Source organism: Hoplias malabaricus, chromosome 18, assembly GCF_029633855.1.
Source record: "Hoplias malabaricus isolate fHopMal1 chromosome 18, fHopMal1.hap1, whole genome shotgun sequence".
NCBI lineage: Eukaryota > Metazoa > Chordata > Actinopteri > Characiformes > Erythrinidae > Hoplias > Hoplias malabaricus.
The window spans coordinates 23,094,603-23,107,675 of record NC_089817.1 but is presented as its reverse complement, the minus strand read 5'-3'; the positions used below and the strand labels follow the sequence as shown (position 1 = coordinate 23,107,675).

The 13,073-nt window shown below is 41.3% G+C and overlaps 2 protein-coding genes across 2 annotated transcripts in view; one reads left to right on the top strand and one right to left on the bottom strand.

Annotated features, from left to right (window-relative positions):
* Nucleotides 1-251: 251 nt before the first annotated feature.
* On the top strand, nt 252-2,109 carry npm2b (nucleophosmin/nucleoplasmin, 2b). Its single transcript, XM_066651533.1, has 9 exons — nt 252-333; nt 415-481; nt 569-651; nt 1,021-1,140; nt 1,218-1,311; nt 1,405-1,523; nt 1,610-1,644; nt 1,721-1,757; nt 1,836-2,109. Exons 2-9 carry the CDS (start codon nt 445-447, stop codon nt 1,875-1,877), a joined length of 567 nt encoding a protein of 188 aa, XP_066507630.1. The 5' UTR covers nt 252-333; nt 415-444; the 3' UTR covers nt 1,878-2,109.
* A 2,754-nt stretch (nt 2,110-4,863) lies between these two features.
* LOC136674824 (unconventional myosin-XVIIIb-like) overlaps nt 4,864-13,073 on the bottom strand; it is a 71,560-nt gene continuing 63,350 nt past the window's right edge. Inside the window, exons 41-43 of the mRNA XM_066651080.1 lie at nt 6,203-6,373; nt 5,100-6,035; nt 4,864-5,000 (exon numbers count right to left, since the gene is read on the bottom strand). Coding sequence (XP_066507177.1) covers nt 5,114-6,035; nt 6,203-6,373 — 1,093 coding nt within the window. The 3' untranslated portion in view covers nt 4,864-5,000; nt 5,100-5,113. The remainder of the gene's footprint in view (nt 5,001-5,099; nt 6,036-6,202; nt 6,374-13,073) is intronic.

The window sequence follows — 13,073 nt, the reverse complement described above, 5'->3', positions numbered from 1 at the left end:
AAACCACAGGTATCTGTCAATAGACTGTAGGCATTTACTGTTGGACATAATGTGGCCTTTCAGGAGTTGAGACTCAACCCCCTGGCATAAAAGCCTCTTATGTATAATTACGAGATCGATTAATTATGAAACCCTCGCCAAAGGGTTTAAAATAAATGTGCTTCCTGACTCTTGATATAGGTGGCCATGACCATGATTAACCTTAGGCGACTGCAAGTGATCCTGCTTTAATTACTCTCACCTGCTTTGCATTTAAACTCCTCTTTAAAAGACGCGGAGGGCAAAGTTGGTGGGCTTGTTTTCTGTTGTCTGAAGAATAAAGTTCTGTTTCTGGTGAGACAATAACCCTCTCTCTTAAGGTTGAATCAGTTAGCTTAAAGTGATTTGACACAATGCTCTGTTTGACATTTTCAGGGTCAGCCAGGATAGTGTCCATCAAGAAAAATGAATAAAGCAGAAAAACCTCTGTCAACTCTCTGGGGTAGGTTAGGTTTTATGATTTAAAGAAAAATACCACACAACTCCTCAGTATTTACTGTCAAGTGTGATAAATTGAACTTCTTTTTAGGCTGTGAACTAAATGAGTCGAATAAAGAAGAGACATTTAAGACGGATGATACAAACCATCAACACCAGCTCGCCTTGAGAACGGTAGACTTTCACCATTAGAGTGGCATTTTGTTATCTTTGTGTAGATAAGTGTTTAAAATAGAGCAGTAATAGGTACTTTGGTCCTAGGCAAAACTTTAGGCATTTACGTTTTTGCCCTTCCATGTCTGCGCTAATTCCAAAAATGTTTATCTTGTTAGCATGCTATAAAATGGCTGACAATCATAGGTTTAGAATTTAGCTGCCTTTGTGCTCTTGCTTATCCTAAGCTTAAGTTAAACCTGTTGCACTCAACTTCAAATTCTACTTTTAAGATGGAGGGGCAGAGATGGGTGGGCTAGCCTTAATTTTAAATGCGAGTTCCCTCGGACATTTACAAGTGACTCTTCTAGCGTTTCTCTTTAACCGCAGATGTGTTTGGGTCACACGGCCAAAGACGAGTTCAACATTGTGGAGCTTGTGAATGGCGAGGGGGGTGACTGCGCCAAAGGTGTGCCAATAGTGACGTTACACGCTAAGTCGATGCCCACAGTAAGTGCTCTTGGCCTCACTTTTAGTCTTTCCTTCATAACAGCTTTGAATCGACTGTCCTCGTCACTGTTTGGCAGGTCAATTTGTCGGGTTTAGACTTGCACCCCCCAGTGACTTTCCGCCTGAAGTACGGCTCTGGGCCGGTGTTCGTTGGAGCTGAGCACGTAGCCTGTAAGTAATCATTTGTTTGTTGTTTCAATGTTAATTCGAGAAAATGACGAAAGACTTTATTTAAAAAAAACAAACAAAAACCTCAATTTGCAGTGGAAGAGTATTCGGACGAAGAGCTGGAAGATGAAGAGATGGATGAAGAAGTGGAGGAAGAAGAGGAAGACATTGAAGAGTCACCAGTGAAGAAAATCAAGAAAAATAATGCTGGCAAAGTAAGACGAAATTCAGTCTATTGCTAGAAAAAATAATCCAAGGCTCTGAATATATATATATATATATATTTTTTTTTTTTCTTAAGAGAAAGAAGCCAGAGAAGGGTGATGATGATGAGGGGTAAGTTTAAAACTCTTCTGTATTGTTAAATTTATTGCTGTCTCACGCAATCTAACTTATTGACTTCTAAATGTAGTGAGGCATCAGAGGGTGAAAATAACCCCCCTAAGAAGGTAAGATTAAAACCTTTTATAGTTTATTAACGTTTGAGCTTTAATGTGATAACTTTAATATCTTTTCTCCTTCCTTAGGGAAAAGGAAGGGGGAGAAAACCACTTACTGCAAAGGTTTAACCAAGCAAGAGCAAAATGTTCACTAATGTAACACTTGAAGGACTTCCATGCAAAGCAGCCTGCAAAATGTGTACTGTAGGTGTGGAGAGGTGTATAGGCTTTGAATACTGATGCTTATTGTGATTTGTCTTGCATTGCAGCCATTCAGGCTTTTATTAATAAATAGGCCTGAAATATTTGCATTTTCAGACTCATGAATGGACCCTATTAAAATCAGTTAAATCACTACAAATGTGCTTTTTTTGTGAGTTAAATCGCTTTGGACTAGCATTAAATACTGAAGCACAATGTATTAGTATACAACTGTTATATATAAATATATAAAATAAAATTGATGTAATTCTCCTGCTCTTGTCACGTTATTGTAACTAGTAAAAATGATTGTTCACTAAAAGTAATATCCTAGGTTTATTACAACTAATCACCACCTTTAATCTAAAATTCATGTGCTGCTGTTATACATCTGGCTTTTTCCTTGATGTAACTCCCATACATAGTGACATACTTGCTTTCTCATTTTGACTAATGACATTTGTAATTTGCTGTTATTCTATAGTAACATTGCAGTGATGAGCAGGGCAGCGTATTTGAATGTCTAATACTTGAAACATAAGTCTTGTTCTACATGCGGTTTGGTGGCAATCAGGGGTGTTTATTTTTATTCTGCCCTTCCCTTAATGGTGATGACACGTGTAGTCCAAACTTTTAAACACCCTTTTGGTGGCTTTTTGGTATCAAAGGTCAAGCACATAATTTTGAGCAAGTCAATATTTTTGAACATCAGTTGGTGACCACAAACTGAGTTAAATGCCTTGTCAGATTACCTAAATCAAACATAGTATGAAATAGTTCAGAATGTGCTGATTCCTACATAGACAGTAGAGACTTTACAGTTTTATATTTAGAGTTCTTGATTGGTGCTGGACAAAAGATGAGGTTAAATAAAGTGAAACAAAAATGAATGTGGAAAGTTTGGACTAAATATAGTGAAAATAAGAGTGGAGTATTAATAGAACAAGATCAAAGTGTTTAAAAAAAATGTTGCTCATAAAATTAAAGGAAACACTTAACAGGTAGAAATGAGAGGGAATTAGCAAGATAACCATTATAAAAAGTGTGGTTCTGCAGGTGGTGACCACAGACCATTTCTCTGTTCTCATCCTTTCTGGCTGATGTTTTGGTCACTTTTGCATTTTGTCAGTGCTCTCACTCCTAGAGGTCGCATGAGGCAGTGTCTACAACCCACAGAATTTGCTCAGTGCGGCTCATCCAAGATGGCACATCAATGCGAGCTGTGGCAAGTAGGTTTGCTGTATCTATCAGCACAGTGTCCAGAGCATAGAGGAGATACCAGGAGACGTGGAGGGGGCTGTAGGAGGGCAACAACCCAGCAGAAAGACTGCTACCGCCTCCTTTGTTCAAGGAGAAATATGAGGAGCAGTGCCGGATTCCTGCAAAATGATCTACCGCTTGTCACTAATATCCATGTTTCTGTGCAAACGGTCATAAACAGACTTCGAGGGTGGTATGAGGGAACGACGTCCACAAGTGGAGCTTGTGCTTACGGCCCAACACAGTGCAAGGCAATAGGCATTTGCCAGAGAACACCAAGACTGGCTGATTCAACATCGTCTCCCCGTGCTTTTCACAGATAAGAGTAGGTTCACACTGAGCCCATGTGATGGAGTCTGGAGACGCTGTGGAGAACGTTCTGCTGCCTGCAACATCCTCCAGCATGACTGATTTGGCAGTGAGTCAGTAACAGTGTGGGGAGGCATTTTTTTGGAGGGACACAGCCCTCCATGTGCTAGCCAGAGGTACTCCGACTGCCATTAGGTACCGGGATGAGATCCTCAGACACATTGAGAGACCATAAGCTGGTGCAGTGGGCCCTGGGTTCCTTTGGATGCATGATAATGCTAGACCTCATGTCACAAGACCTGAATCCTATCGAGCACATCTGAGACACCAACGCCATGTTGCACCAGAGACCGTCCAGGAGTTGACAGATGCTTTAATCCAGATCTGGGAGGAGATCCCTCAGGAGAACACCCGCTGCCTCATCTGGAGCATGCCCAGGAGTTGTAGGGAGATGATACGGCACATGGAGGCCACACACACTGCTGAGACTCATTTTAACTTGTCTTGAGGATTTCCACTGAAGTTGGATCAGCCTGTAATTTGATTTTTCACTTTTAATTTGAGTTTGATTCCAAATCCAGACCTCCTTGGGATAATTATTTAGATTTACATTCATCATTTTTGTTATTTTGGTCTCAACGCATTCCACTATGTACTGAATAAAGATTTTCAACTGGAATATTTCATTCATTGAGATCTAGGATGTGTTATTTTAGTGTTCTCTTTATTTTTTTGAGCAGTATATATAAATTCTGCTTCTCACTTCTGTGGCCTCACACTATGAGCTGTGTGGCATTACAGAAATAGGAGCTGAAACAGGTTATTCTCAAATGGGTTGTTTGGGTAGGAAAAGATTGTTCCTTCTAGTATTTTGATCAAAACATGTCACAGTTTTCATTAAAACCCCAGGGAACTGTGATCCTATGGAACAGGTACATGTTCCCCTTTTAAGTAAAGGCCTTCCTGTCCCAAGTGTGATTTACAGTTTTATACAAGGACAATGCTCATGCCAAAGAAGAAGATTTGGCTTTTGTGTCTCACACTCTACAGCAGTATGTGCATAAAAAAAGTCCAATGTCATGTTGCAACAGTCTTGTACTTCTGATTAAGACTTAATCTGTTTTCATCTGCCCTGCCATTTGGAAAGGTCAGCATCAAAAAACAAAGATTCCAGAAGACAGTTCTTTTCAGTATCTATTTCCACTAAACCTGCACCAACATCCAATAATAGAAAACTAGTCCTATGAGTTGTCAAAATGGTTTTTCTTTGTGTTTGTTAGACAAACTGCACTGGCATCCATGATATCTATTGCTGTTCTCTTGACTATATGAAAAACTCAGAGTTCTCTTCCATTCAAACCTTTATTTATGTGTACAAACAGTGTTCAAAATCAATCTGCAGCATATACTCCCATTTCCTCAACTGTGAGTCAGTGTACTCTTGGTAGGGATCATACTCCTTGTGCCTTTGTCCATGATACCCTGGATACAAGGAAGAATAAAGCAAAGTCACATTCAGAGTGTGTATAAAAGATGTATTAAACAATATGTACTCAACATAAGTACTGAGTGAAGTCTCACCTAATATCATCTGTTCAGTCAACCTCAGCTTTCCTCAAATACTTTTTCATCACAGAATTAACATCTCCTTCGCTGCCTTCAGCTTCCAGCCTTTCCCCTCGGTGCCTGCACCTCTGCTGAGAGCCTCCAGAGCCAGAAGAGTCTGAGTCTGAGTCTCTGCGTGAAGCTCTGGAGGGGGGCAGCTCCCCAAAGTGCACACTGAGGGCACGCCGCTGGCCTCCCCTAGAGCTGCTGCTTGCTAGGCTGCTGGTAGATTGTGCTCTACGAATGGCTGGGACAATATCTGAGTTGGTGTCTCCCATATCTTTGTCTGTGTCTAGATTACCAAGAAGTCGACGACTCTGAAACACAAGAGGCTCTGTCCCGAGCTGGGCTTCTCCACCTTCTGCTACTAGACCCCCAAGCAGTCTACGACGAATGGGCTGGTATGTGCCTAAGGAAGATGAGGTTCTTATGCTGGGTACTTCTTCCCCTTCTTCTGGGATAGAAATGTCAGCAAGGTGACGACGGGGGCCCGTAGAGGATAACGTGGAGGTGATAGAGTCACAGGAACTGAAACGGTTTAGCTTCCCTACAGTAGATGTGTTTGAGGGGGCAGGTGGCACAGATTCTGACACAGAACGAAGGCTTGTGGCACGAGGCAAGAGAGGGCTGGGGGGTTTAAGGATGCCCAGCCGTGTTGTTTCCTCCAGGTTCTCTTCAGGCCCTAAGGAAAGGGCAGAAGATCTGCGGCGTAGTGTGGAGGCCCCCGTTGTCTGGTAGATGGGTAGTGACACCGTGCTACCCTCACCTACCTCTGAACCTCTGTCCCACCCAGCTCCAGCCCTCTTTTTCCTCAACCCTTCCAGAAGTTCAGACAGGGCTGTGGAGGAGGATGCCCTGCCAAGTCCCCCAGAGCTTTCAGTTGTATCGTCTTCCAAGTCCTGAGAACAAGACCTGGCAATGTACACATAGAGTCATGTAAATCACAATCTGTTCTGATTATTCGTTAATAAAGACATCAAAAGAAAGCATATTACCATAGTAACAAATTTCAGACCTCTTTGATGTTGTCTTGGCCATGTGAGGTGATTATAATTAGAGGTTGCTTTGTAGCAAAGTACCTGAAGCTGTAGGTGCTCATTGTGTCAGTGACTGACTGGCGCCCACAACTGCTTTCACTATATGGAGACCCTCCACCTCCACGACCCCCACGCGGAACGCCCAGCCAATGTCGAATACCCTCTCCCACGTCCTCTGTGCCGATGCTGGACCCCACATTGGACACACTGTCCCTGTCACAAAAATACAGTCATTCAATGAGTAGTAATGCCACTCCACTGTCATGCCTCTGAAGACAATGCTTTAAGGGATGGCCAACAACTGTTGAAGCAACACTAGTATTTTTACCTGCTTCACTGACCTGTAATAGGAAGAATAGATTCTCTGTCTTTGCTACACTTCACTGCTGAAACTGCACTATGCAACTTTTAGCCCTTTCCCACTAATGTGGAACCGGTACGATAAATGTGGAACAGGTACAAAACCTTATGTGGATTTTTGGTGCGTTTCCACCAACCTGTATTGGTTTTAAAACCAGGAAATTTAATTCCTAGCTGGAAACAAAGAAGAGTGGGTTCTTTGATGTGAACTGACATGGCATATGTTTAGCTAAAATGCTCCCGAAAGAGCACAGAGCCTCAAATAAAGGGATCATTTGCAGTGTGTTTTATAAATAAATAAGCGGTAAAGAACAGAATCATTCTCTGTTTGTGTGTTTTCTGGGGTTTCTGTGTGTAGGATGGCTCGGAACTCAGGAGGTGCAACCCCTCAACAGCCCCTGCCGATGATGTTTTCTTGGTTGGCCAAGGTTCCCTGAATTCTGAACTGAACCAATTCAAAAACCAGTAATCTTTTGGTGGAAAAGGGCTCTTTTGGAAGTAGGCAGGAAACCACTCCACCCCTTTCCATTGACTTAAGGACAGTGCTATAAAAGTGAACAACACGCTGCCCAGGAACAAAATTAGCAAATCTAATCGGGTGTTGCTTTAACTCTTAATACATGCCAGTATCAATATGCGCACTATGAGCCAAATACACATCAGCATGCATAGAGCAAATTTAAAATTCCATTGATACCAGGCATAGCTGTTGATATTGCTTCTAATATCCTCATCGATACTCAGTTGGGGATGCATGCTCAGTCAACTATGAGCTCATTAGTCCAGACACCCTATCTCGGGTGTGCTGTCATTATCAGATCTCTCCCTGCATGCACCTCCGTTCCAAGACCTGTTTACAGGCTTAAAGGTGTACAACACAGCGCCAAGGCTTGTTAAATCCACATGCACACTACCAAATCCTGGCTATTCACAGTTAAGTGGACAGGAACATTAGAACAGTACTCAATTTTTCTGATATGGAAATGCTCTGCCAGCTTGGCTATTCTACAGTGCTCCAGTAATTGGGCTTTCTACATCCACGTTAGCTTGTAAGGGCTAAGGTGAAGTGCAGCTGTCTCGCACAAAGGCTGATCACTTTCTTAAAGCTTTCACTACCAACAGATAACTGAGGAAAAAGAAAGAAAGAAAGCGAGAGAGAGAGAGAGAGAGAGAGAGAGAGAGAGCAGGGGGAATGGCACTAGGGGTCTTGGCTAATACACATGCATTATTCAGGAGAAAAAGCATATCACAGCTGGTGAACTTTTAAAGGTAGTCCCATACAGAGAAAAGCTTCTTGTATTTAACAGGGTGTATGTGGAGAAGGACTGTGTGTCTGTGGCTGTGTGTGGGGCCTTTGTAGCTTCTAGTGTCTGTTTGATTGTATACATTCACGGGGAAAGCTCCTGGATGAGAAACAAGACAATGAAAAACAACACTGGCAAACATCTGAAAGCATTACCCTTCAGATAATGCAATTATAGAAACATGTCTTTGGTATGCATCCATGGTATTTATTCATTTATTCAACATGGATGCAATTTTCCAAAAGCAATGTTGAACAAGGATCATAATTATAGTACTGTATAGTGGTGGTTGGGTTTGGCGTACACATAACAGAGAGAATGTGAAATTTCGTGGATGAAATTCTAATCTAATCTAAATATCTATATTAAATATTAACTATTATAACAGTAACCAAAATACTTAGAAAGCCTTTGGTTAAAACACATTATTGTCACTGAGGGATAAAAATATGGAAACCTCCAAGTCAGTGACCAGCTTAAGGTTGAGTCTTTGGAATGCGGTGCTCTAACCAATGTTTTGGTTACCTGCCTGCAATATGGTGCAAAATATGGAGGTGCAAGCTGGTCCAGGACCCCCTAATTAACCACTTGACCCCCCTGAGAGCTACACAATCAACTGTAAGGGGTCCCTAAAAAAAGTAAAGACACTGTTATAGTGTTATGATAACCTGACTGTGTATTTTAGCCTGTTTTGCTTTCAAAATAGAGACTTGCTGTTTTATTTATTTTTTTTAACTCACAAGCATTACAGCACTGGCCTGGTCACTGGGTGGCAGTATAGTGAGTTGGTCAATTATCTTGCTCCTTTTCACTCTGAAGTAGAAAACAGCAACAATGTTTCTCACACTGAGCTTCTATAGCTCCCCTCAATAAGGAGGATGGCACAGTCTTGAAAATCTGTTTTACTATTAAAGGGAACTAGTAAAAAGTCAATTATTGCTGGGAAACTCAGTTCTCTCTGGTTTGTTTATGTTCAGAAGGACTGCGTTTTTAAGGTGGTATGTTTGAGGGGAAAAAACGACTGTTTGTATGTGGCTGTACTTGTCTTCAAGCTTTTATTCACTGTTTGAATTACCATAGAATCTCATTTGTTTCTCGAGTTGTTTAGTTTTGTAGCATTTTTGGTAATGCAGTTAACAGTCTCCTGAATTTGGAGACATTTCCACCATTAAGAGACTTGAAACAGCAAAAATAAGTCAGTATTACCCACAGATGAAGCAGGGATAGAGCAGTATCCTTTTCTCTGTTTGTGCTTTTCAACATTTGGAGTTGTTTAAAAAAATCCAAATGCTTCTGCCTTGAGCAGAGTGAGAAAGAAAGCCTAGCCAGGCAAACAAGTTTGTTACAATACTCATTTACTGACAGTGGGGTTTCGTAAACACATTAGACTACATTGCAGCATGCAAACAGTTTTCAATTTCAATGAAATGATACAGCGAGATGAAGAAGGTCATTTGTGCAAGACGTCCAAAAATATGCTCAGCTGAAGTTATTGCCAGCACAGAATGTTCCACTAATTTATTATTACTTAGATGGTACATAGCTAACCATGCATAAACCTGGATAATTCCCTAGGGTTCACAAACTGTTGGCCATAACTGATTTAAGGACAGTGCACTCTTCTTTGTGCACTGTGGTTCCTGCCACAATAATTTCATCTCAGTTATTGCTCTGGCAGTACTTAAAGTGAATAAGATATGAAACAGGACTGTTTATATCTGTATGTTCCTGTAAATGATGAAAAAATATATTAGGGTTGCCAAGTTTGAGGAATTTGTTGGAGGGAGTTTTGAAGTGACGCACAGTTGAGCCAGTTAGGCATGAACACTAAAAAAGTAGCAAGCTGGTTTTTGTACTTACATTGTATTTGTATTTTTAAGGATATTATTTAAAAATGTGGACAGTATCTCAAATGAGGGTGGTATTTAAAAAATATAACGTGTGTGGTGTGTCCAGTTTCTGATCCGTATAAGACCTAAAAGTTTTGTGCATTTAAGAGAGCCACAGGGAGGGGGCGCTATAGGAGCTCACTGACTAGTGATGTCACTTTCTGAAAACAAAAACAAAACAAAACGAGTAGCCCACCAGAGTTGAGTTCAGCACTGAGTTTGGGTTAAAAGAGAGATTAAGGAAGCTGAAAGCAGTTAAAATACTCAGAAAACAATTCTCACAAGGTATGAGGCTTTATCCTCTAAATATGTGTGTTTTGAGCCTCAGTTCGTTGGAAAATCATCTGCTGTGATGTGCTAAACCAAGTGCCTGTTAGCTGACCAGCTATGCTTCTAAACAGTGTAGAGCAGTGGCGGATGCTGGTCTTTCAAGGAGGGGAAGCTCAATTTCGACCTACATCATAAAATGTGTCGGTTTATTTATACGTAAATTCTACCCTCCGTTCCTTTTCAAGAAAATGATCTGTGACCCTGTTGTACCAACAAGGCATATTTTCCAGGGACTTGACTAGTGTCCTCTCAAAGGCCAGCAGTGCTAGGCTGCTTAAACGGCCTTGGCCCATGTGAAGTGTGTCCGCCTGTGAGTGCTTTGCGACGATGGAGGGGCTCAGCAGCACCCGCTGGACAGAAACTGCGATAGAAGTCAGAAAGAGTGATAGAAGTCAGTCTCCAAACACAAGCAGCTACAAAATAACCACCAGAAATAGAAGCTCGATTTGACGCTAGTCGTTTTTAACAAAGAAAATGCAGCTAAGAGGTTTTGGAAAGTCTCTGGTTCAACTCAGAACAGAATGAAATTTTAATGCTCCCACAGATCTTTACACCAAAGGATCGCTGTCAATTAAAAAGGGATTCAGCCTCAGACAGATCATCCAATCATCATGCAGAAGCTGAGCGCCCGGGCCAGCCGAGGCCAGCCCACTGCCCCATAGACCCCCAGAGACGCTGAGCGTCCGATGGGCGGGACAAAGCCCAGCATTTATCCAATGGCTTCGTTGCACTTCGCTGCTTTGCTATTGAACTCTGTGGACGCTCAGCATCCACACTGTTTAAAGCACTGAAGCTCCGGGAATGATTGAGAGGAAAGCCGCGTCTTTACCAGTGATAAGAAGCTGATTCTGAACAAAAGTTGAGCGCGTTGTAGTGCATATTTAATCAATGACATGTACGCACAACAGTATATATTTGATCACTTATTTTAGAGCAATCGTCTCTGGTGTAGAGCCTGTCTTATTTAGCTTATTTTCTGTTCTTCCAACAGCAGTCGCTGAAATATGCTCTCTCTGAAACTGTTTTTTTTTTATCAGCATATGTATCTGTGTGCACTGTCAGGCTGTGCTGAGCTGAAACTTTTCGAAATGAGCGTCAAAAACATTTCACTTGACCCACACTCACAGATATGAGGCCTACGCAGCACAACAGTGTACCCCCCACTCCGACCCCATATTAATACAATATTAGGGTGACCAGACGTCCTCTTTTACCCGGACATGTCCTCTTTTTTAGACTTGGAATTTCACAAACGTCTGGGATTTTGTTTTTCTAGAGCTTACATAGAATTTTGAGAAGCGTTTCGTTCACAAAGTCCTGCCCTCCCCTACTCCGATTGGTTCGCTTGAGTGAGAAGGGGGCGTGGTAAAGTAACATAAAATCTTCTGATTGGACGGTCTGACTGTAGAGCTACCGTTATTGGTCGATAACCTTCTCTGTAAACATTTAATTGGTCAGTCTGCACGTCAGTAGTCCTTGTTTACCTCAGGCAAAGCTCATGTATCTACCCTCATCTCGAGCAGCTATGCCGAAACGTAAATGTAAGTTCTCGGATGAATTAAAAAAGAAATTCCCATGTTTTGTGTAGCAAATAAAGGTGTAAAGGACCTAAAAGCACACATCGGTTCAGCTAAGCATACAACGGCAGCGAGGGGCAAGAGCTCATCAACCTCCCCCCCTCCCCCCTTTTCACCATCTCAGATGATCTGGTCTCCCTATACAATATACTGTATTAATATTTTTGAGAGGGTATGAAGGTTTGAAAAATGAGGATACTGCCCATCCCTAATGTACACTATATAGACAAAAATGTTGAGAAATATAGCTACACATTACACTTAGAGGAGCTTTTATGACATCCCCTTCTAAATTCGCAGGTCCTCCTTTTGCAGCGATAACAGCAGGTTTGGAACTCTGCAGTTATTGAGTTAGCAGAGCATTCGTGACTTTTACTCACTGTGTGCCTCAGCACTAAGTGACTTTGCATTGTGGCATTACATGTTCCTCCATTTTGTTGCTATATTGTTGTAAACACTTCCAAGTTTCAGTAATACCACTCACAATTGTTCATGGAATATACAGAGGCTTACATATTTTTTGTAATAAATGGAGACTGTAATCACTAAAGAAATGTTTGTTGATCCAAAAATGAAATAAAACATTAATCAATGTTTTAACTTAGTAGAGTTATGGGTAAGACATTTCAGCAATGTACAATGAGCAGAACCTCTCTCCAATCAGAAATTACAACTGCCTGATACCAACCAATCAGCAAATTGCTCAATTTTCAGATACTGGGATTCAGCAATGAGCTTAATGTTGGATAGAATTTCAATATTCACAGGACAAAATGCCAAAGTTTGGCTGGGTCTCATGGCCAAGCGGGAGAGTTGGCAGCCCTGAGTATATGCTAATTTGTTCATCTTAACACTCTAGTGCTTTGGAAAACATGCCACATTCTCTACAACCAAGCTCAGGATTCTCTACGACCAAGGACAGCCTTAAATATCCCTATGAAGTTTCTTTCATTCGTATTCGGTAATTAGTTTGATACTAAATTGCTGTTCTCCTCTCACTGCTAATAGACAAGCTTGCAATTTTAAGGTATTAAAGTAAGGTATTAAGACAAAATTGGTTTAACACAAATGCACAGACAAATGTTCCAGCTAAGACTTGCTCTCTCTGCTTCATTCGTGATATTACTGATATTTTTTAAAAGATAAAAATATCCATATCCTGATAATGACAAACTTCTGACTTGGTTATGTAATGACATCATGCAGTTAATGAAGAATATGAGTCATTTAAGCGCATCAACAATATGGCAGAAAGTTGCTCTGAGGCAGAGGAGTGTGTTCCAAACAAGGGTGTGACTCAAGTCTTGTGGATGTGGTTTTGTTACAAAATATCAGAAGCACCAATATGTAAGATATGCAAGAAACCTGTAACAACAAAAGGCAGAAAACAACTAATCTGTTTCACCACATCAAGCAGAACAACCCAGTTGAGTACAAGGAAAGTCAAGAATGC

Excerpts from the sequence above, each read along its gene's own strand:
- npm2b (XM_066651533.1), top strand. The coding sequence starts at position 445 with ATGAATAAAGCAGAAAAACCTCTGTCAACTCTCTGGG. Across the intron at positions 652-1,020 it reads ACCAGCTCGCCTTGAGAACG|ATGTGTTTGGGTCACACGGC; the intron begins GTAGACTTTCAC and ends CTTTAACCGCAG. Across the intron at positions 1,524-1,609 it reads AGAAAAATAATGCTGGCAAA|AGAAAGAAGCCAGAGAAGGG; the intron begins GTAAGACGAAAT and ends TTTTTTCTTAAG.